The sequence below is a fragment of the Neopsephotus bourkii genome, unplaced genomic scaffold (assembly GCF_033783945.1).
Source record: "Neopsephotus bourkii isolate Nb327-2 ecotype Australia unplaced genomic scaffold, CSIRO-AGI_Nbou_v1 NB_989, whole genome shotgun sequence".
Taxonomy (NCBI): Eukaryota; Metazoa; Chordata; class Aves; order Psittaciformes; family Psittacidae; genus Neopsephotus; species Neopsephotus bourkii.
This window is the reverse complement of record NW_026901481.1, coordinates 603,541-626,002: the sequence shown is the minus strand read 5'-3', so window position 1 is coordinate 626,002 and position 22,462 is coordinate 603,541. Positions and strand designations below refer to the sequence as shown.

General features: G+C 49.3%; 2 protein-coding genes across 4 annotated transcripts in view; one reads left to right on the top strand and one right to left on the bottom strand.

Moving 5' to 3' along the window:
• Positions 1-19,684, top strand: part of COPA (COPI coat complex subunit alpha) — a 49,595-nt gene extending 29,911 nt beyond the window's left edge. For both annotated transcript variants that reach the window (XM_061359477.1, XM_061359476.1), the window contains 31 exons: positions 749-822; positions 1,112-1,192; positions 1,779-1,855; positions 2,308-2,417; positions 4,459-4,568; positions 5,140-5,239; positions 6,194-6,329; positions 6,808-6,890; positions 7,473-7,623; positions 8,029-8,095; positions 8,203-8,278; positions 10,276-10,358; positions 11,282-11,421; positions 12,651-12,736; positions 13,110-13,248; positions 13,602-13,764; positions 13,850-13,996; positions 14,393-14,582; positions 14,716-14,811; positions 15,168-15,256; positions 15,498-15,621; positions 15,908-15,997; positions 16,089-16,198; positions 16,391-16,468; positions 16,671-16,739; positions 16,946-17,082; positions 17,785-17,971; positions 18,057-18,167; positions 18,369-18,530; positions 18,628-18,822; positions 19,092-19,684. In XM_061359477.1, coding sequence (XP_061215461.1) covers positions 749-822; positions 1,112-1,192; positions 1,779-1,855; positions 2,308-2,417; positions 4,459-4,568; positions 5,140-5,239; positions 6,194-6,329; positions 6,808-6,890; positions 7,473-7,623; positions 8,029-8,095; positions 8,203-8,278; positions 10,276-10,358; positions 11,282-11,421; positions 12,651-12,736; positions 13,110-13,248; positions 13,602-13,764; positions 13,850-13,996; positions 14,393-14,582; positions 14,716-14,811; positions 15,168-15,256; positions 15,498-15,621; positions 15,908-15,997; positions 16,089-16,198; positions 16,391-16,468; positions 16,671-16,739; positions 16,946-17,082; positions 17,785-17,971; positions 18,057-18,167; positions 18,369-18,530; positions 18,628-18,822; positions 19,092-19,151 — 3,521 coding nt within the window. In that variant the 3' untranslated portion in view covers positions 19,152-19,684. The remainder of the gene's footprint in view (positions 1-748; positions 823-1,111; positions 1,193-1,778; positions 1,856-2,307; positions 2,418-4,458; positions 4,569-5,139; positions 5,240-6,193; positions 6,330-6,807; positions 6,891-7,472; positions 7,624-8,028; positions 8,096-8,202; positions 8,279-10,275; positions 10,359-11,281; positions 11,422-12,650; positions 12,737-13,109; positions 13,249-13,601; positions 13,765-13,849; positions 13,997-14,392; positions 14,583-14,715; positions 14,812-15,167; positions 15,257-15,497; positions 15,622-15,907; positions 15,998-16,088; positions 16,199-16,390; positions 16,469-16,670; positions 16,740-16,945; positions 17,083-17,784; positions 17,972-18,056; positions 18,168-18,368; positions 18,531-18,627; positions 18,823-19,091) is intronic.
• A 473-nt stretch (positions 19,685-20,157) lies between these two features.
• On the bottom strand, positions 20,158-21,949 carry S100A11 (S100 calcium binding protein A11). 2 transcript variants are annotated; one of them, XM_061359493.1, is made up of 3 exons: positions 21,765-21,949; positions 20,664-20,804; positions 20,158-20,437 (listed from the first exon to the last, which is right to left on the bottom strand). In XM_061359493.1, exons 1-3 carry the CDS (start codon positions 21,765-21,767, stop codon positions 20,285-20,287), a joined length of 297 nt encoding a protein of 98 aa, XP_061215477.1. In that variant the 5' UTR covers positions 21,768-21,949; the 3' UTR covers positions 20,158-20,284. The 2 variants fall into 2 exon arrangements, with proteins under 2 accessions (XP_061215477.1, XP_061215478.1); XM_061359494.1 differs by having other exon boundaries at positions 20,664-20,801; positions 21,765-21,948.
• Positions 21,950-22,462: the final 513 nt, after the last annotated feature.

Genomic DNA, 22,462 nt, shown 5'->3' with positions numbered 1-22,462 from the left:
TTCGGCTTCAGAACCTCTCGGTTTTAGCCTGTGCTGCTTTGTGGCCGGTTTGCTGATGCTGGATGTTGCTGGTGCACGTGTGAATTGGGGTCGTACTTTTGTTTCTGATATGAAAATGAACTTGTAGATGTAGCTCTGAAAGACTAGGGTGTTTTGTGATGAGATACTGCAGGCAAAGGTGGAAAGAAACTGGGTTTAAGCAAAGGTGGAAGGGAACTGGGTTTAAGCAAAGGTGGAAGGGAACTGGGTTTAGGCAAAGGTGGAAGGGAACTGGGTTTAGGCAAAGGTGGAAGGGAACTGGGTTTAGGCAAAGGTGGAAGGGAACTGGGTTTAGGCGAAGGTGGAAGGGAACTGGGTTTAGGCAAAGGTGGAAGGGAACTGGGTTTAGGCAAAGGTGGAAGGGAACTGGGTTTAGGCAAAGGTGGAAGGGAACTGGGTTTAGGCAAAGGTGGAAGGGAACTGGGTTTAAGCAAAGGTGGAAGGGAGCAAGGTTTAGGCAAAGGTGGAAGGGAGCAAGGTTTAGGCAAAGGTGGAAGGGAACTGGGTTTAGGCAAAGGTGGAAGGGAACTGGGTTTAGGCAAAGGTGGAAGGGAACTGGGGTTAGGCAAAGGTGGAAGGGAACTGGGTTTAGGCAAAGGTGGAAGGGAACTGGGTTTAGGCAAAGGTGGAAGGGAACTGGGTTTGGGAATGGGACCTCTGGCTTTTGTCAGCCCTCTTGCTGTGTCCAACATGCTCTTCCTCATTACAGGCCCTGTTCGAGGTATTGATTTCCACAAGCAGCAGCCTCTCTTTGTTTCTGGAGGTGATGATTACAAAATAAAGGTAAAATTTTACCTTTGTCGCTCTTGTTCTCTAAAAGGCATCATCCAAGGAAGGGAATGTGCAAAGAAACAGCTTAAAAGAGGAGAAGGAATGTTTGTGGGAGGGAAAGAGTGTGGATTGTGATTTTTCGGTTGCAAGGACATACATTAGTTGCAGGGCTGTAATTTTCCATATTAAAATGGGTTTCTAATGCAGAGAGAGGTTTGCAGTGAACTGAAACATGAGACTACACCTGAGATTTAGCAGGCAGTGGCATGTGTTGTCATTGTTCTGCTTCTGTGTTGTGCAGGTCTGGAACTACAAACTGCGCCGCTGTCTCTTCACTCTGCTGGGCCACTTGGATTATATTCGCACGACCTTCTTCCACCACGTAAGCTCTGCTCATGCCTACCCCAGCAGTGGGTGCCTGCTCCCTCTGTGGGCAAAGGGAATCTCTTTCTGCTTCCTGAGGGGGGAATCTTTGCTTTAGAATCATAGAATCCCAGCCTGGTTTGGGTGTGAAGGGTCCTTAAAGCTCCTCCAGTTCCACCCCGTGCCATAGGCAGGGATCCTTTCCACTGGAGCAGCTTGCTCCAAGCCCCTGTGTCCAACCTGGCCTTGAGCACTGCCAGGGATGGGGCAGCCACAGCTTCTTTGGGCACCCTGTGCCAGCGCCTCAGCACCCTCACAGGGAAGAGCTTCTGCCTAAGAGCTCAGCTCAGTCTCCCCTCGGGCAGGTTCAAGCCATTCCCCTTGGCCTGTCTCTCTGTCCCTTGTAAATTGTGCTGACTTTCTGGTATGAGGGTGCTCCAGATGTGGTGGCCTTCTGTAGAGTTGTAGGAGGCATAAATGCTGCCTCCAAAATCTTCAGTAAGATTTGGAAGGACTCATTTCTGGGGACAATTGGAAAATGCCACGTGGGGAGGGAATATTTGGGATGTGTACTGCTTCATACACAGAATGCTTTGTCTTTTTAGGAATATCCCTGGATCTTGAGTGCTTCTGATGACCAGACCATCCGGGTTTGGAACTGGCAGTCCAGAACTTGTGTTTGGTAGAGTGAATGGTTGCTTTAGAAAATAACTGCATGGCTTGGGGAATGAGCTGTCTTCACCCATTGTTTCCAAGCTTAGTTGAAGGAATAGAACTGACAATGAGAACTGAGCAGTTCTGAATATTTCCTTTAGCCTTTTGCTCTTATATTCTGATGCCACTAGAATTTTATTCATAAATTAATGTTATTTGATTGAAAACATTTTTGAAGTTAGAATAATGTGTGTCAGTGCTGAAGCCTGTGAAGTTGTTGGTACCAGAAAGTCAAAACTTGAATGCTTTATGTAAGAACAGACACACTCAATGTTCTGTCAATGCTTAGTCTTGAAGAGCAGCATTTAGCAATCCCATATTCCTCATTATCCATTCCAAGACTGGGCTTAGTGCTGTTGGTGCAAGATGGAATGCGTATTAATATGTTTTAAGTGGTATTTTCTCTCCTCTTCGTTGTAGTGTGCTGACAGGACACAACCACTATGTGATGTGTGCCCAGTTTCACCCCTCTGAGGACCTGGTGGTGTCGGCCAGCTTGGACCAGACCGTGCGTGTGTGGGATATTTCTGGTGAGCTGCTCAGGCCCAGGGGTTACCCAGTGGCACAGCCAGGGTGGAGTGGTTCAGATCTGGGAGCAGGAAGAGCATCCTCTTCACTGCAGGAGTCTGAGGCAGGACAGTACAGATTCGCTGTGACAGGAGCCTGTTCCCCTCTGCTTCCATGAAGTTGTAGGATGTTGGCTGGAAGGGACCTCTGGGTGACATCTGGTCCAGCCTTTAGCTTGAAGTGGATCTTCTGCCAGCATAGATGAGGTGAGCTGCAGCTTTGTGCAGCCAAGAAACCCTCTAAAGGTGGAGATTCTACAGCCTGTTCTCCCAGTCCTATTTTTATAGCCAACAGATAGTGCTGTCAGGAGGAATGGAGTCCCTGCCCGTGGCAGGGAGGTTGGAACTAGGTGATCTTAAGGTCCTTTCCAGCCTTAACTATTCTGATTGTCAGCTGGTCAGCTTTGCAGATCTGCCAGACTTAGGAGGATTTTAGACATGTCTGGATTGCTTTTATCCCCTTGTGAAAAGCTTGGAGGCAGCAATAACTCAGACAGATAAAAAGGCTTCTGGATTACAAAAGGTGGTGTGGTTTTTTGGTGGCTTAGCTGTGGATGGTAATACAAAGATAGTATTATTAGGAATTAAGTATGATTCCTAAATGAAAAGCTGGAAATAAAGAAAATACTAGATGCAGGTAAGGGGCTGGTGGTGCTATAGAATCATAAAATCACAGACGTGTTTGGGTTGGAGAGGACCTTTGAGGCCATCTAGTTCCAGCCCCTGCGATGGGCAGGGTCACCTTCCACTGGAGCAGGTTGCTCCAAGTCCCCAGTCTGGCCATGACATAAACCATTCCAGAGACAGACCTTTCTCTGTCTTAGTTTGGGTTGGCCACCCTGTGGGATTGGCAGGACAGGCTCAGGCAGGGGCAGCTGTGTCAACAGCAGAGGCTGGGGACAGGATATCCTGGTTATTTAAAACCTGTCCCCCTCTCTGTACTGCCAGCATGGGGAGCTTAACAGCTATTCCAGCAGTAAGCTTTGCTGCTGCATTCTCCCACAAACCCTCTCTCTCAGCAGAGTTCCAGCTGCCAAATTGGTTTGGAGTTAGTACAGACCTTTTTTTTTTCCCCTCAGCTGATATGTGATGGGGGTTTTAGAGACATTCTGAGTTATTGACTCAGCTGTGGCTCCAGTCAAACACAACACTGAGAATACCAGTGGGTGAAAAAGCCTACAGAGAGATGAGCAATGGATTCAAAAGACAATTCCACTCCCCAGTTTTTACCCCCACATGACTTAATGTCCTTTGCAGGATTCTGTTCTGGCTCTGGCAGTCTCCTGGGAAGGGTTATATCCCCATTTTGTCTACTGTCTGTTGTGCACATGATCCCAGTCAGAGAGAGCATTTAGTGTTAAGCTTTAACTATTTGGTGTTGAGCTTTAGCTCCATTTCAGAGTGTTGCTGTTAACTTGCAGCTTCTGCTGACATCAGTGGGAACTTTTTGGAGTAGATTTGGGTTAGGGTTTGGTTTTGAGTGTTGGCTGTTCAGCCTTTTACCTGTGTGCTGCTGGAGAAGCTTCTTTTGACTCTCCATTTCCCTACTGTGTTCTGCTGGGTTTTGGTGCAGATACAGGTCTGTTTGTAGAAGATACAGGCTGTTTTAACCTGAATGACTTTGTTTTCTTCAGAATCAGGAGCAGGCTTTGTTTCCTGTACTTTTAGCTCCTGAAAATGTCTTGTATCATAGAATACCAGACTGGGTTGGAAGGGATCTTAAAGGTCATCCAGTTCCAGCCCCCTGCCACAGGCAGGGACACTTTCTACTAGACCAGGTTACTCCAATCTTTGTCCAACCTGGCCTTGAACACTGCCAGGGATGGGGCAGCCACAGCTGCTCCTGGACGTTTCTCACCCTCTTTCAAGTTCCCAGTTTCCACCTCAAGATGTGTGTGAACAGCACAGGAGTGTGCTCACCTTGTTGTCAAATTAGAAACATTATCTTGATAATACAGGTTTTGCTTCCTTCACCTCTGCTTCTGCTTCCTCTTTGTTCCACAAGGCCTAAGGAAGAAGAACCTGTCCCCTGGAGCTGTGGAATCAGATGTCAGGGGAATAACAGGAGTGGACTTGTTTGGGACAACAGATGCAGTTGTGAAGCACGTTCTTGAGGTACGGTGTCAATGTGTGTGTGCAGTGCAGCCCCTTCAGATTCATTTAATGAAATCCCTCTGATACAAATAGCCCTCTAAAAGCCCAGAAAAACAACAGAAGAGAAAAAGGTTGACAAAAATGAGTCAGCTCTGGAGTTACATGGTCTTGTAGATTATGGTGTTACTTTCTCTTAGTTTCGAAGCTGAATCTGGATGTTTGCACTGTAACCAAACAGATTCAATGCTCCCTGTACAGCCAAAAGCTCAGTTCAATAGCAGCTGTTATTACCTTGTGTTATTGGAAGCAACAGAGGAGATGATAGTAAAGCCAGCCTTCCGTGGTGGCTTGTTTAAGCTGGGAAGTGATTGCTGCTCTCTGCTGAGCTGCAGCTTTGCTCTGCTGATGAAGAATGGTATCTGCAAAGCTTATTACTGCGGGCATCTATAATGTTCCTGTCTATAAGCACTCACTGTGAGCAGCATGAAAGCTGTGTCTTGGCAAGCCTGTCTGCAGTCTTTGTTGCTTTGTCTTTCCTATACTCATTCTGTTCAATCACCAAATTGCTACAAGTGAGTGTTTTTGCCTGTAGGGCCATGACCGTGGGGTGAACTGGGCTGCCTTTCACCCTACAATGCCACTCATTGTGTCAGGAGCTGATGATCGGCAAGTGAAGATCTGGCGGATGAATGGTAAGAGGATACTATGAAGACATAGAGAGAGTTGGGGTTGTTCAGCCTGGAAAAGAGAAGGCTCCAGGGAGATCTTAGAGCAGCTTCCAGTGCCTAAAGGGGCTACAAGACAGCTGCAGAGGGGCTTTGAACAAGGGCCTGTAGGGACAGGGCAAGGGGAATGGCTTGAACCTGCCAGAGGGGAGACTGAGCTGAGCTCTTAGGCAGAAGCTCTTCCCTGTGAGGGTGCTGAGGCGCTGGCACAGGGTGCCCAGAGAAGCTGTGGCTGCCTCATCCCTGGCAGTGCTTAAGGTCAGGTTGGACACAGGGGCAAGCTGCTCCAGTGGAAGGGGTCCCTGCCCATGGCAGGGGGTTGGAACTGGATGAGCTTTAGGACCCCTCCAACCCACACTATTATCTGATTCTCCAGGGGGAGTCCCCAGGGAGCAGGGGTTAAGAGCTGAAATTTATGTTTGAAGTGGGCTGAACCTGGAGGTAATTTGCACTTTGAAGACATATCTGTATGCAAGAGTGGTAAATAATCCTAAGCAGCATTGGCTTTTGCAGTTTGAGGAGAACTCTAGCAAATGCTTCAAGCTTCTTTTGATTTTTACCTAGTGCTGTGCAGAAGCTTGTAGCATTAAAAGGACTTGACTCTGAGGTGGCTTTTAGTATGGATGGATGAAGAAAGGGGAACAATTCAAGAGCTGGAAGGCCTCCACCAGCAGTGATCGAGCTTTTGTTAGCTCAGTCCAGCTAAACACAAGTTTTAGCACCTCTTTAGTGGCCTGGCTGATCTGTTTCTCTTGGGTGAGCTGTGCTAGTGGTTACGGAGAGCTTGAATGTAAATTGCAGAGAATGGAATAGTGGCCTGTGGGCCATGCAGTTCTCTCTATAATAAAGTGCTTTCTGTGCTTCATCAGAACTTTACCTGTTTAAGTGTTGTTTTCCTCATTCTTTTCCACTTCTGGGCAGAATCAAAGGCCTGGGAGGTTGACACTTGCCGGGGGCATTACAACAACGTCTCGTGCGCTGTCTTTCACCCGCGGCAGGAGCTAATCCTCAGCAATTCCGAGGACAAGAGCATCCGTGTGTGGGATATGTCTAAACGGTTTGTGCTTGTCGCTCTCTTATGGAAGTTGATACGTGTGTGAAAGACCTACTGTTACTCTTAGAGAAGCCGAACACCAGCAGCTCTTTAAACATCAGTGCCAGTGTTAAATCATGCGTGACAAGTCATGTTTTGCACATCTTCTGTCCCTTTGAGGCCTGTGTTATGAGCTAGGCTTGTAGTTGTCTGAAAGAAAGAAAGAAAGAGGCTGACTTGTGCAGTGATACTGCTTCTAAAATATGGTAAATGGGAACATCTTGCTTGAGAAAAGGCTTTAATAAGAGTGTTTTGAGCTCTCAGTGGTCTCCTCATGCTGAGCGCTCGAGGTGGCTCTCTATGGCAAGAGGTGTTGCCAGTATCGTGAATCCTGGATTAGTTGCTCACTATGTCACAGTTTAGGATCTTCATTTTGGGAACTGAAGTTACACAAAGGTTTCCATTTTGTTTCTGTTCCTTATCCCTTCTGTTCCACATTTAGCACGGGTGTCCAGACCTTCCGGCGTGATCACGATCGGTTTTGGGTGTTGGCTGCTCATCCCAACCTCAACCTCTTTGCTGCAGGTAAAAAAAGCTCCTACTCCATGTGTGATGGGTTGCTGTGAAGACAAAATGTATTCCATATAGGAAATCCATACAGGATTTGCTTTCCTTTAGCACACTTTGCAGAGCATGCTGACTTGTGAATGCTTTTATTAAATGTATCTTAGGGAAAAGACCCTTATTTAGTCAAACACAATCCTTGTATCAGCTGTAGATCCAAGCTGGAACAAGATTGCCTCTGCATCACTTAGCTGTATGTTCTAAGGCCAAGAAGGGATGGAACAGGCCCTAGGGGAACCCACACTGGACTACTAACACTTAAATAAATGTGTGACAGTGATGTAAAGTGTTTCTAGAAGAGTATCAGCTCTTAGATTTATTAGGAAACCTATAGGAAACCTATGGGCAGGGGGTGGGCCATTAGGAAAGAAGTGGAATTGCTTAATTTGGTCAGGCTGAAGAGGGGCAGAGGTGGCTGGTGGTCAGTGGTTATGGTATTGATTGGCTCTTCCGTGGTTTGAAGGGCTTGGTGGTGTCATCTTCACCATGAGAAAACCCATGGGGTACAGTTCACATGTTTGAATCCTCACATGCCTTTTCCAGGCCATGATGGTGGCATGATTGTGTTCAAACTGGAGCGTGAGAGACCTGCTTATGCTGTGCATGGGAACATGCTGTATTATGTGAAGGACCGTTTTCTCCGCCAGCTTGATTTCAACAGCTCAAAGGACGTTGCTGTCATGCAGCTGAGAAGGTAGGAGGTGGGGACTCATCATATTCCAAGAGGTGTTACCGGTATCTTGAGTCTCTGATTAATTTCTTGTTTGCACATAGGTGGTACAGTTCTAGTCACATACCTCAGTTTCAGCTGACTTTTCTGGCAGGTGAACTTACCAAGCCTACAAGAAGTTTTTTAAGTCAATTTTTACGTGTCTATAGGTACATATTTCTAATTTTAAGTGTCAAACTGAAACGCCAGCTCTTTCATTTATGAAACTCTGATGTTCTCACAGTGTTTCCAAATGGTTTTGACTCAATCAAAACTGAGCTTTGCTGGTACTCACTGTATTTCAGAAGATAAAGAGTTTTTATCAGAAGGTGGCTCTGAAATAGCCTTGGTCCTCCTTAACCTTCTCTTTTCTTCGTGACTCTCCTTCAGTGGTTCCAAGTTCCCTGTGTTCAACATGTCCTACAACCCCGCTGAGAACGCTGTCCTCCTCTGCACAGTAAGTCTGTTCTGCTGCTTGATATGCTGGAGACCTTGCCATGAGGCTCTGAGTGTTGGCCCTGTGAAATCCTGTCTCCAAATGGCTTTTTCCCCCTCTCTCTACAGAGAGCCAGCAACTTAGAGAACAGTACATATGACCTCTACACCATTCCCAAGGATGCTGACTCCCAGAATCCCGATGGTAGGCATTTCTTCTTTCCCATTAATCCTTGTGTGGGTTTATTATTGTGTGACTGTCCCCTCCTTTGCTCTCCAACTGTGTGTGTGTTATATGTAAAACCAGCTTTGTTTCTCTAAGCCTCTCCTTGTTGGACTCTTCCTCTCTGTTTCCTAATGCCCCTGCAGCACATGTCATTTGGCAGGCTTCCTGCTCACTATATCACACCACACTGACTTGAAAAATTCATGTTCATCCCAAACTTTTACTGCTCCAAATATATATTTTGTAATTTGGTTATTAGGAACTTTGCATTCCCCCTTTCCACGCAGCAGGCAGCCTTCCTGGCTTGTCAACAGAGATGGATTTTAACCAGATACGGTTTGTTCTAAGAGGTTTTATACTCTGAAAAGTGGCTGTAAAAGTGACAGTGCCAGGCTGCCAGTAGTCACTTCTTCCTCTCGGCAAATTCCACATCAGTTTTGTGCAATTTACAAGTCAAAACGTGATTTAGAGGGGAAAAACCAAGTAATTCTTTCTCGTAACTGTGAATTCCATTTGGGATCTGAAACTCCAGCTGGTTCCTCCTGCCTCTGTCGTCACGGCAGTAAAGATTTTGAGATGAGGGGGAGTGATGAATGAGTTAGATGGGAATCCAGCTCTCTTACTCATGGATTTATGGATTTCTGCAGGTCTGATGGAGGGAGGATTTCTTTGCTAAGCACAGTCAGGAGCTGTATTTGGAGAGAGAATTAGAAAGTGAGCTTTTTAGTGACTTACTGTAGATTAAGTGTTACTGAATAGGTTTCAAATACTTAGTTTGATTGAGACTTGTCTGGAGACACCCAGCTTGTGACCCTCTAAATGAAGAGAAGGGGATATTCTCCTTCCAGAGGAAGGCCTCATGAAAGCCATCTACTTTAGTACATTTTCAAGGATAACATAAAATTGTACTGGTTGATAAGTATTTTTTCCAGCAAGCTGCTATTATGCAACCTTCTGATGATCTCCTGGGATGATGATGCAGGTATATAACATGTGCTTGGAGCTATCATCCTCATGTCCTTCAGCTTTATCAGACTGGGAAGCCAAGCTTTGTTACCACACTCTAATAGTCTTTTGGGTAATATATTTCAATCATTTTCTGCCCGATCTATGGTCTGTGTTAAAGATTTAAAGCCAGTAAAAATGTTGAGTTGTGGTGGTTCAGTAAACCAAGTGAAGTTGCCGTCAGAAAGCCCCAAGTGGAACTGGGAATTGAATTCAGAGAAGTCTTTCCTGGGTTGGGTCGTAAATAAGGGCTGAAGGGTGAAGCAGTGAGGTTTAAGCCACCTTTTGTTAGGATGTAGATTGGCCACAAATGGCACTGTCTTGATGAAACAGCACTTGGTGTAGTGTGTGTGTCTCCAAAAACACTTGTGGGGAGCAGAGAGAAAAGGGCCTGAGAATTAAAGATCATTTTTTTTACCAAAACAGCAGCTTTTTCACTTCTCTGTTCCCTCTTGCTGCAGAAAGCCTTCTCCCCATCTGAAGCACATCCCTCAGCACTATTCACTGGGGCTGCCTGACATGCAGAGAGCTGTGTTTGTATTAGCATTTGAAAGCAGGGAGCACAGCTGCGTGCTGGGGAGAGCTCAGCCTTTCTCCTCCAGCTTGTTATAGATCAGTTTGCAGTGGGGGGAGAGAAGCTTCCACTGAAGCTGGGACCCTCGCTGCTCGCTTCGTTTGGCCATGAAGGCTCTGCTCGTTAGTGTGACAGACGGTGCTGTCACCCAGTGCAGCGCCAAGCAGCTCCTTGTGCCTTGGCTGGAGGGAAGGACTGGCACTGGCCACGTCTACATCCAAAAGGACATCGGGGAAGGGGAGGGGGGGAATGAGTCTTGTGAATAGCCTCAGGTTAAACAGGAATTAGTAGGAAGCAGCTTCAACAGCCAAGATGGGCTCAAACAAGACTGACTAATGTGTTGCTGTAAGAGCCTGCCAGAGGTTTTATTCACTGCCTGCGTTTTGCTCTTCCCCAGCCCCTGAAGGGAAGCGTTCCTCTGGGCTAACAGCTGTGTGGGTAGCTCGGAACCGCTTTGCAGTCTTGGATCGCATGCACTCGGTAAGGGGACACGCTTAATAGGGTCGTTTCTTTAACAGGGTGTCATTTGGAAGCTTGCAGATGGAAAGGAGGGAGGTTGGGTTCATGGAATTATTGGAGATCCAAGTAGACTGGCAGAGCATTGTCAGCAGAGTGTGGGCTGCAGCCATACACAAAGAAATATCGCACAGTGGAAATGGAATGGGTTGAAATAGGATTTAACTTCTTTGGTAGTAAATTATAGCTCTGTTGCTGGAAGCCTGCTACTGCAAGGCTCAAGAGTGAAGGCTGATCAGAACAGGACTGTGAAGCCACCCAAGTCACTTCCATAGCGTGAAAGTAATGGGAAATAGTGAAAACAGGTTAGATTTTAATAGAGCTCTTTGTTCTCATATGCGGAGTGCTGTTGGAGAAGGAAGGGGGAAAGACAGTTGTGGACAGTTTTCCGTGCTTGAATTCACTTGATGTGAAGGAGAAGGAAGGTCTTGCGCTTTGCCCCATGCAGGATATTGTATTCTTTCCTTTTCTTTTCCTTAATAGTGCTTTCGGTTTAGTAAACGTGGGCTTATTTCATGCCAGTTGTGTTACTCCTCTCTGCCTTCCCCACCTCCACTTACCAATTTCCCCTTTCAGCTTCTTTCCTTTTATTATCTACACTGTTTCTCGCACTTCCCCTACTATTTACTTTGTTCCTGTTGTAGAGAGGGTGTGTAAACTGTATCAGCCAGTTAGTAGTGATGGTGGTGGGGCAGGAAGGGAGGGATGCACTGTGTCTGAACCCTGAGTTGGGTTTCGCAAGAGGGTGAAGTTTGATCCTGCCTCGAGAAAGGCTTATTTTGGCCTCTTGTGCCTGAGGTTCAGCCATACAAAAAGTAAAATAATCCTAAATTTCTTTGTAGAATCTACCTAACTGCCCTGTGCTCTTGCATTTCCTCACCTGGCAGATCCTCATCAAAAACCTGAAGAACGAGATCACGAAGAAGGTGCAGGTGCCGAACTGTGATGAGATTTTCTATGCTGGCACAGGGAACCTGTTACTAAGAGATGCAGACTCCATCACCCTCTTTGACGTGCAGCAGAAGCGGTGAGCTCTGGTCTGCTGGGAGAAGGTTCAATATTGTCATCCTGCTGGCGTGTGCCCTCTAGGGACAAGTAATAGCTATTAATGCACTCCAGAACTTAGCATCAGCTGCAGGCTGTGTCAGACTGATCCAAACCACGGCTAACAACTGTTACAAAGAGCAGAGTGTAAACACAGCCAAGGTGCAATTTATGCTGCAGGCATGGTGCCATTGATCACAGAGAGATGTGTGCCATACCCTTGTAAAGCCTGTGACTGCAGAGTGGGGTGCTATAAAAGAGGAGAGAAATCAAAAAGCCCAAACTCAATCAAGCTAAGCCCGCCTGATGTCTTGTCCCCTAGGTTTTATATCTACTCATAATGCTCTTTGGCAGCATGTTTTGTGCTGGTATATGTGTTGCTAGCCACAAAGAAACAGGCAAGGAGTTGGTGCTTTTGGCCATCTTGTAGGCTTGAGAAGGTTCTGGATTATCTGCAGATAGATAGAGTGTGTGTTGATTATGTCCAGAATCATCATAGAATCCCGGACTGGTTTGGGTTGGAAGGGGCCTTAAAGCTCATCCAGTTCCAACCCCCTTCCACAGGCAGGGACACCTTCCCCTAGAGCAGCTTGCTTCAGCCTGTCTTTGGACACTGCCAGGGATGGGGCAGCCACAGCTTCTCTGGGCACCCTGTGCCAGCGCCTCAGCACCCTCACAGGGGAGAGTTTCTGCCTAAGAGCTCAGCTCAGTCTCCCCTTGAGCAGGTTAAAGCCATTCCCCTTGCCCTGTTCCTACAGGGCCTTGCCAAAAGCCTTTCTCCAGCTTTCTTGCAGCCCCTTTAGCAGCTGGAAGCTGCTCTAAGGTCCTCCTGGAGCCTCATTCCCTTATTTGTATGCCTTCATTTTTTCTAGTATCGTTGGGAAAGTTACAAGTAAATAAAACACTGTGAATGCTGCTTAGAAATACCTCATTTCCTTTGTTCTGTAAATCCATCCCTAAAGCCTTATTTGAAATCCAGGTTTTGAAGTCAGTTGTCACTGAAACATATTTGTTATTGCACAGGTTGGTTTTGCTGGACTGGACTGCAGGGACACTCAGTCCTGCCTTATGATTTTATAGCAGTAGGATGGCACAAAGGGGCTTCAGAGCATCTGCTGATTGGGTTCAGGCTGTTGGGCACTGGTGGTTCTTACAGAGAGAACTGGGCTGTGGAGGGTGTCCAGCTCTGATGTCAGTGCTATCCTTTCCCAGAACTTTGGCCTCTGTGAAGATCTCCAAGGTGAAGTATGTCATTTGGTCGGCTGACATGTCCCACGTGGCTCTGCTGGCTAAGCATGGTAAGTGGCAGGGTGTGCAGTGTTTCATGTGGACCCTGGTACACGCTAGCTCCTTCCTTGGCTGGGAGCAGAGTCCCTGCTAAGGGGACCGTTCAGTGCAGTGAAGATGCAGCTGAAGATGTTCACAGCGTGGGCTCTGCCGCCTTGTCTTCTGTAAGCTTGTAAAACAGAGGGCTTATTGTACTCCTCAGAATGATCCAGCTAATCTCTTTCATGATGACAGTTTATTTTTGGTTGCTGTCACCTCCTTGGTGTCTGACACGGAATGCAGTTCCTGTTGCTGGGATTATGGAAGAGAGAAGTTGTAATTCAGAGGCAGCTGTTTTACATTAGAGGCTTCCCTAGCTTATCTTCCTTTGGTTTTCCTCCCCAGCCATCATGATCTGCAACAGAAAGCTGGAGTCACTGTGTAACATCCATGAGAACATCCGTGTCAAGAGTGGTGCCTGGGATGAAAGCGGTGTTTTCATCTACACCACCAGCAATCACATCAAATACGCTGTCACCACAGGGTGAGTCTGGGAGTCCTTGGGCTGACAGGCCTTGTGCAGGCTCGGGGTGGGGTGGGGGGGTGGTTTGGCCAATGCCAAAGCTGAGGCTTGTGAAAGGGACTTTATTACAGCATGGATGTCCACCAAGGCAGATAATAGAGCCAAGTACTTGCGTTTGGTTGCTTACCCTGTGCACTGGGATTTTATTGTTGGGCTGGATGGCTGCACTGTTTCATCTGAGTGGGGTTTGCTTTTAGAACACAGGCTAAAATAACAGGCAGAGTGTTGATCCTCCTTTGGGAGATAGAGAATGTGGTTGTACAGCCGGGCTGGGCTGGTGTGCACGTCACACGTGTGCTGTGTGTTGGCAATAGGGATCATGGAATTATCCGCACCCTGGACCTGCCGATCTACGTTACCCGAGTGAAGGGGAACAATGTCTACTGCCTGGACAGAGAGTGTCGCCCCAGGGTGCTCACCATTGATCCCACAGAATTCAAATTCAAGCTGGCTTTGATCAACAGAAAGTACGATGAGGTGAGGAGACACGAGGAGCACTGCACTCTTCCTTGACCTATACCTGAGGGTAGAGAGAAGTTGTTAACAGTGTAAATCTCTGCAGGTGCTGCACATGGTGAGGAATGCTAAGCTCGTGGGCCAGTCCATCATTGCCTACCTGCAGAAAAAGGGTTACCCAGAGGTGGCCCTGCACTTTGTCAAGGATGAGAAGACCCGTTTCAGCCTGGCACTGGAGTGTGGTAACATTGAGGTGAGCTGTGGGAAAGGCATGTCATAGAGTCATCGTGGAATCATAGGGTGGTTTGGGTTGGAAGGGACCTTGAAGCTCAGGTTCCAAACCCTCTGCCATGGGCAGGGACACCTTCCACCAGGTTGTCCTTTAAGGCATCACTTGCAAACCTTACTTTTTGCTGCAGGGAGGAAGAGTATTGGGAGGTAGATGTCTTAGTTGAGAGTGATATTGTTGAGGACGGTAGGAGCCTTACTAACATGCTCCAGCTGGGGGCATGATTTACTGCAGTGAGCCTTGTAATCCCATGCTTTCCATCATGGGCATTATTAACAGAAGCCTGCAAAGAAAACTGCTTTCTGCCAAGCCTTTTTAATCCTGTCAGTTCTCTGTATGATATCATTATATCATATCCAGATTGCTCTGGAAGCAGCCAAAGCTCTGGATGACAAGAATTGCTGGGAGAAACTGGGAGAAGTGGCGTTGCTGCAGGGAAACCACCAGATAGTGGAGATGTGCTACCAGCGCACCAAGAACTTCGACAGGCTCTCCTTCCTCTATCTCATCACTGGCAATCTGGAGAAGCTTCGCAAGATGATGAAGATAGGTGAGTGGCAGGGTGGTGGCAAAGAAGAATGAAATAAAGAGGATCTGAGTGTCATTCCCAGAGGGAATGGGCAGCATCACAGTGGAAGCCAGGAACAGCAAAGCTATCGTGACTTCTTTTCCTTTTGGTTCAGCTGAGATCCGTAAAGATATGAGTGGCCACTACCAGAATGCCCTGTATCTGGGAGATGTGGCAGAGAGAGTGAGGATCCTGAAGAACTGTGGCCAGAGTGAGTAATATCAGACTGACGTACGTCCCTGTTGCCTGGGGAGAAGCTGTGGAGAGGTTGTTGGGATGAAGTCATTTTTGGGGGCAGATAATCCCTTACCTGAGAAACTAAATCAAGTGAGCAGAAAGTAACCCAAGAGCTCAAATACCATCGAGGAGACCTGAATCAACTGTAGAGCATATTCAGATCACAAATTGTTGCCTGCACATTTCAGTCCTGAATCCAGTGTGACACCCTAAAGGTGTGATTCTACACCTTGGTATGCTGCTAATCCTTCGTTTGTGAGAGTCTGGCCATGCATGATGATGTGGGGTGTTTGCTTTTGGCAGTGAAGAACATGTTGTATCTCATTGCAGAGTCCTTGGCCTATCTCACAGCTGCAACTCATGGCCTGGATGAAGAAGCTGAAAGCCTGAAGGAAACATTTGATCCTGAGAAGGAAACGGTTAGCAACCCCACTAATGCTTCCTGCTGCATTACAAGAGCTCTAGAGCTTGGAAAGGTGGCAGTGGATCTGGTGTTAGTGTGACTGGCCAGGCAGCTCCTTTCTGGGAGGGAGTAGCCATCTCCATTCCAGTCACTGCTTATCAGGCTTGAGACCATCTGTGCTGCTTGGAGGAGGGTAGGACAAAGAATGGGATTTCCCTTATGTGGCCTTTCACTGTTTTCTGCTCCTCTCTGCTCAGATTCCAGACATTGATCACAATGCAAAGCTACTGCAGCCTCCTGCTCCTGTCATGCCTCTGGATACCAACTGGCCATTGCTGACTGTCTCCAAGGGGTTCTTTGAAGGAACAATTGCTAGCAAAGGTATTGCTTTGGACTTGGGAAGTTGCATTAAGCTGTGATGTGCACAATGGAGTTATTTGTCTCTGTGGCTCCTCACCTGTTGCTGTTACCCTCAGATTTGTTGTGGGCTACTAGCAGAGGTGGGAATCCAGCATGGCATTTGCACCATCTGTGGCAAATCTCTCAAATCTTGGCCCTTTTAGCACCAGATGGGACTTAACAACTGGAGGGGAGGTTGCTCACCTAACCTAATTCTTTGCTTAGCACTTCAGCCATGAGTAAATAAAGGATCCTGCTCTTTTTGTAGGCAAAGGGGGTGCCTTGGCTGCTGATATTGATATCGACACTGTTGGCACTGAAGGCTGGGGAGAAGATGCAGAGCTGCAGCTGGATGAAGGTGGGTGAATCCAAGAGCCCCTCATGCAGAAGTGTAAGCGTGTGCCTGTGTAAGAGCTCTTGAGTATTTCTTCCCTGCTCCCTCCATGCAGATGGCTTTGTGGATGCTGGAGAGAACTTTGGAGAGGAAGGCCTAGGTAAAGGACAGGAAGAAGGAGGTGGATGGGAAGTTGAAGAAGATTTGGATCTTCCCCCTGAACTGGTAGGAGGCTTCTTAAGTAGCCCAGTGGTAGTTACTTTGGAAAGCAATGACAGCCTGTGGAATAGTATAGGGTATGGGGGAAGCGTGCTCTGGGCTTCTTCAGAGGCTTGGTCACCACAGCTGTGGCCAGCTCTGATTGCATCTGAGTGCTGGAAACTTCCACACTTATCCCTGGTTTATGTGCTCCCCCAGGATGTTCCTGCTGGCCCAGCAGGATCCACAGAGGATGGATTCTTTGTGCCACCCACCAAGGGCACCAGCCCAGCTCAGGTAATGGCACAAGTCTTTGATTGTCTTGCTCAGGACCTTTCTGCTTTGGTGCTTCTTTTTTGGGGGTTCAGTCCTTGTTAGCACTCACCTGTGAGCACAACACAGGAGCTGTGTTAAGGGGAGTTAGGGGTAGTGGGGATAGGTAAGACAAGTGCATGCAGATACAGTTCCTCTTGTAAATGTTTCCCTTCTGTTCATGTAGGTTTGGTGTAACAATTCTCAGCTTCCTGTTGACCACATTTTGGCAGGCTCCTTTGAGACAGCAATGAGAGTAAGTTTCCCCTGGAATGTGTAGGGAAAAGACTATCCCCATGTATTTTGTCTCTGATCTAGTCTGAAGCTTCATTTTGTGTCCTGTTGTGGACCATTTTGTGCATTGGTTTCTCTGGGTATAGAATAAAAGGTGCTGGGAGCCTGAGAGATGTCTGTGTCCCCTTTGGACAGCTCTCACTCCTCAGATCATTGTGTCTCTTCCAGCTCCTCCATGACCAGGTAGGAGTAACAAACTTTGGACCCTACAAGCAGTTGTTCCTGCAAACCTATGCCCGTGGCCGTACGACCTACCAAGCCCTGCCATGTCTCCCTGCCATGTATGGGTACCCACATCGCAACTGGTAAGCACTGGGTTAGCTCCTTTGCTGTGCTCTCTTCCTTGTGCCATAGACCTCTCAGACTCCTTGGTGTTGTAGACAGAAATATCTTCTCCCTCTGCTGTGAAGGGAGGAGCCTTCCTGTTTGTGGGATTTAAATAGGGAGCATTCTGTCTTCAGTGGGATTTCTCTGCTCCTGCTCTTAGATGTAAAGGTGTTGAACTGCTTCCATTTTTTGGTTAGAGACTAAAAGGCTTTTCAAAGCCAGGTTGGACGGGGCTTGGAGCAACCTGGGCTAGGGGAAGGTGTCCCTGCCTGTGGCAGGAGGTTGGATCTAGATGAGATTTTTAAGGTCCCTTCCAAACTAAACCCTTCTGTGATTCTAAAACCAGTGTGAGGCAGTTGGAATGCTGAGTTTTCTAGCACTAATGCTCTGCCTCCACAAAGCTGCTCTGGGGCATCTTGAGAACCACAGGCCTGTGTTTTACAGTAGAAGAAGGAGCCAGACTTCCCAGCCTGCACTAATGCAGAGGGAGCTGGGCGTTGTGGGCAGCAGAATCCTGGAGGCACAGATGTGTCCTGTGCTAAGCTACTGGTGAAGAAGGGCAGCATGGCCCTAGGTCAAACCATATCTGACAAGTTGCTATTGAGTTGACAATGTGCATGTTCCTGCTGGCCTCTGCAGTGGTCCCATTTATACCTCCACCCCCTCTTTGGTGCCCCCAGGAAAGATGCTGGCTTGAAGAATGCCCTCCCTGCTGTTGGACTGAAGCTCAATGACCTGATCCAGCGCCTGCAGCTCTGCTACCAGCTCACTACAGCCGGCAAGTTCGAGGAGGCCGTGGAGAAGTTCCGCTCCATCTTGCTCAGCGTGCCCTTGCTGGTGGTGGACAACAAGCAGGAGATTGCCGAGGTGAGGGGCAGACTCCTCTTGCGTGGTGTCTGCATGCCCTTGGGGCAGGAGGCTGGATGCCTGACTCTCTTTTCCTCTCTGGAAGGCCCAGCAGCTCATAGCCATTTGCCGGGAGTATATTGTAGGACTTTCAATGGAGATTGAGCGGAAGAAGCTGCCCAAAGAGACCCTGGAGCAGCAGAAGCGAATCTGTGAGGTACAGAAACTCGGTGACATCCTTCACGAAGAGGCAGATGATGTGGGGAGTAACCTTTGGGTTTAAAAAGGCAGTGAGAATCCTGCGTTCTGCTATGACCTCCTTTAAAGCAGATGTGGCAGGCGTTACGTGGCAGGGGTTTCTTGCAGCCAGGGTTGGTGGTGATTGTATCCCTGTTTTCCTTCTTTCACCCCACTGCAGATGGCAGCCTATTTCACCCACTCCAACCTGCAGCCTGTGCACATGATCCTGGTGCTGCGTACTGCTCTCAACCTCTTCTTCAAACTCAAGAACTTCAAGACCGCTGCTACTTTTGCTCGTCGGCTGCTGGAGCTGGGTCCGAAGCCGGAGGTGGCCCAGCAGGTATGGCTGTGAGGTGCATGGGCAGGAGCATCTGCAGTGGCAGACCTCTGCACTGGTTCCGAGCTGCTCCTCTGCTCAATGTGGTTGCTTTTGGCAGACTCGTAAGATCCTGTCGGCCTGTGAGAAGAATCCCACTGACACCTACCAGCTCAACTACGACATGCACAACCCCTTTGACATCTGTGCTGCCTCCTACCGACCCATCTATCGTGGCAAACCTGTGGAGAAGTGTCCTCTCAGTGGGGCCTGCTACTGCCCCGAGTTCCATGGGCAGATCTGCCGTGTCACGACGGTAAGGGAGCTTCGATGTCTGTCACCACCTTCTCCCAGCTTATGATGTTTCCCTTCAGAATCCCCTTCAGCAGCTGCCCCGTGCTCCCTCTAAACCGCCTTGGCGTGGGTTGTGGGTCGAGTTGAATGTCGGGGGCCTTGGAACAGTTTGGGAATTGTGAAATACTGTGTAATTCAAGTGCCTGAATGCCCTTCAGGGCCTGACGTTACAGTCAGTGTGTGCTTGAGAGCTGTCCTTGGAGCATTGATCATCTCCTTTTTATTCCTCAGGTGACAGAGATTGGCAAAGATGTCATTGGGCTGCGGATCAGCCCGCTCCAGTTCCGCTAGGAGCCCATCCCTGGGAGGTGTTGGACCAGAGGGAAATGGCCCCATTCCACAGCACAGCGTGGAAACCTTCACCTCCCACCATTCCAGCTTTTAGTCTAGTCTCTTCCCCATAGAGTGCATCTTACCTGCTCTTCCCCACCCAGGAATGCTGTAGTGAGACTCTGAGCTGCTCCCAGGTAGTCGCAACTTGTGCTTCTGTTTCCAGATCCAGCTGATGCGAAGTTTCTTAAGGCAAATCTTTTCCAGAGGGAAAAGCCAGCGGCTGCCTCTTACATCCTTAGTGCTGAGCTCCTGAAAGAAGAGCTCAGAGCCCTGCTGCAGTCTGGGCAGCAGGAAGAGCCAAGCCTGGCTCTCATGGGAATGCCTGAAACCAGGGCCAGGGCCAGTCCCTGCTCTGGGGGTAGCTCAGAAGAGGCAGGAGAGCAGCTCAGCAGTGTTCAGGTGCTAGTGGTAACTGCTTGTTTTGGTGTCCTAGCAGCATTTCTCTGAAATAATCAGCTTGCCTCATCAATAAAGTGAATTGACCACCTTGATCTTTCTGGTGCTCAGTTGGTCTTACTGAGAGAGAAGAGAGATTTGATTGAATTTTCTCTCTTCACCTCCCTTTCCTGTCCATTGCCAGGTTTGGAGGCTCCAGAAAATGGAGGCTGTAGGCCTGACATAACGTATCATGCCAGCAGGGGCTGCTTTGGCTAATTATTAGCGTGTAATTGCAGTTGTCAGTGCTCAAATTATCCTGATTGGTGAGGCTCCTGCCTTTGCATTTACCTCGTGTGGTTGTACCCTGTTGTGTTGCTGTACCTTTCCCTGTGGCATTTACCAGGCTGGAGGAGCTCCAGAGCCAGGCAGGTTGTATTTTCCGGCAGTGATGAGGATAAGAACGTGTGTTTGCACATCAGTGGAGCAGCAGAGGGCTGGACTGAGATCCTGCTCCCTCTGTGCCTGGATTTACTTTCTTAGTCCTTTCTCCTCCCTCATGATGCTGAAATAAAACCATGCCTTCCACTAGGGTTTGAAACCTTTTATTTTATACATAAAAAAGGAGACTGGGTACATCCCATTCTGCTTCCAGCTTTGCATTGCTTTTGTTCCAGGAATGTGCACAGCGGGGGGGGAGACACTAATGGGCAGGACTAGCGGGGATGGGCATTAACCACCAGGGATTCGTGGCAGGCCACCGCAATGCCCCCGATGAGGTTCAGGAACTCCTGGAAGTCGAGCTGCCCATCACTGTTCAAATCCAGTTTCTTCATCATCCTGTCCACAACACCCGGGTCCTTCTGGTTCTGCAGAAGACCAAAGAGAGTTTGAATTTATGTCTGCCCCTCTCCAAACCTGTTCAGTGCCAGAGGACAGGGATTGATGGAGGGAGGCAGGATCCAGCCAGGCCAACTCGCATTGCTCTGGCTCCTGGTGGGAGAGAGCTCGTCCCATTGCCCACCGTGGTGCTCAGAGGCTTTAACTGCCATCCTGGGGGCTGAAGCCTCAGGAGCCTCTCGTGGCCTTGCTCACCTTTGTGAAGGCGGCCAGCTCGGTGTTCATGAAGGCCAGGAACTCCTTCTTGGAGAGGGTGCAGTTGTCCCCTTCGCGCCCCGCGTACCGCTGGAAGACGGCGAGCAGGGACTCGATGCAGCGCTCGGTCTCTGTGGGCTGCTGGAGCAAGAAGCAAGGTCAGTGGGGTGGGGAAGGGAGCTCTGGAGCTGGGCTGGAGGGGCCTCCTGCACTTGGAGCACTCTCCTATGCCCAACCTGTCCAACTGCATTTCTTGTTGCTGTGGTGCAGGAAGGACCCAGGAGGCTGGGGAGTGGCTCATGGAAAATCCCTTGGGGACATGGCAGCTCCCATAGAGGAGTGTTCAGGACTGGGAAAAGCTGATGCTGCAACCGCAGTGACCTGCTGGGCTTTGTTGCATGCGCTGCAGCTCGGCTGGGGCTGGGTTTCTGGACAGATAACCCCGTCCTCCCCCCTTTCCTTCCCCCTGCCCTGTCTGCGCAGGGCAGAGACTGAGTCATAAGAGAAAAATGCAAGCGGAGTTGGCTCCTTCCGCAGCAGGGTTGGACAGGGCAAGGTGGGGGGGATGCAGGGCTCCAGTCTCTGGGGCAGGGCAGTGCAGGCAGGGCTGGGGGGAGCCTCAGCATCCTGGGGCCTCCCTGCCACATCCTGCCCGGCCTCAGCCTCAGCTTGGTGAATGTGACAGGGGCTCAGCTTACTCAGCCTCAGGTCCTTAGCTCTTGGCTCCCCTGGTGCTGGGGGGGCAGAGGGGTGGAGCTGCAGCCCTGAGTCTGGTGATGGGCAGCGGAAGTACCAGTGGGAAAAAGGAGAAGAGGGGAGTGAAGGGGATGGGGGAGAACAACTCAAATGCCCACCCCATAGTGCCCCACACCTGCAGGGACCCTCTGCCCTCCCTCTCAACCTCTGCACCCTCTTCCCCTACCCAGGCCCCCTCTCTGGCAAAGATTGGGCTCAGCCCTTGGTGCCGCCTGCTCTCTCCGGTGCCAAACCGCCTCGTGCCTTCAGCTCTGGGGCCACTTGTAGGAAAAGCGCCTTTTCCATCGCCCTCCTGCCCTTAAGGACCTGGCTCTCCCTCCCCAAACGGGGTCCCGGTGCACTCACCATGGCTGCGGTGCGAGGAGGGGGCTTGGTTCCTGCCGCGGTGCAAAGTGGCAGAGCAGGAGCTGGGGTGGTTTTGAGCTTCACCCCGCAGCCACCGCCCTTCCCAGCCCTGACTCAGCCCCTTGGGCTGCGTTGGGCAATCGTCATCCCTAACGGCAGATCTGGACGTGCCAGCGGTCCCCAGCTCGGGCTCGGGAATGTGCTGGGCCCCTCCTTCAGACTCTGCCCCTTTGCTTCATGAGCTTTATTCCTTACAGTTACCCACACCTTTCCTCCTCCTCATCCCTTTTCACCCCTGATCCCTTGCAATGTGCTCGTTTATAACTCCTTCACTCCATCCCCAGGCTCAGAGTTAGGCTCCTCGCTGGTACCCAGAGCTTCCACAATATTTCTTTTTGCTGTGGTGAGATTTGAGCTTCCCAAGCTCTTCCAAAGAGCCTGGTCAAGGCAGATGGGGTGTCGGGGAGCAGGCACCATTCCCCTGCCCACCCTGGGTGTCATCTGCTGCCTGTCCCCTTCACCTTTGACCGGTCCCCCCTGCGGCTCCCTGGGAAAAGGGGTGAAGGCAGCCCCATAGGGTTGGGATGCTGCACTGGGAGCTGGCTGCAGCAGGGGTTTGTCCCCAGTGGTGCTGGGCTGAGCTCCTCACCGGGGCTGGCCCCCCTTGTGCTGCTGCACAGTGAGAGACCCTGAAAACG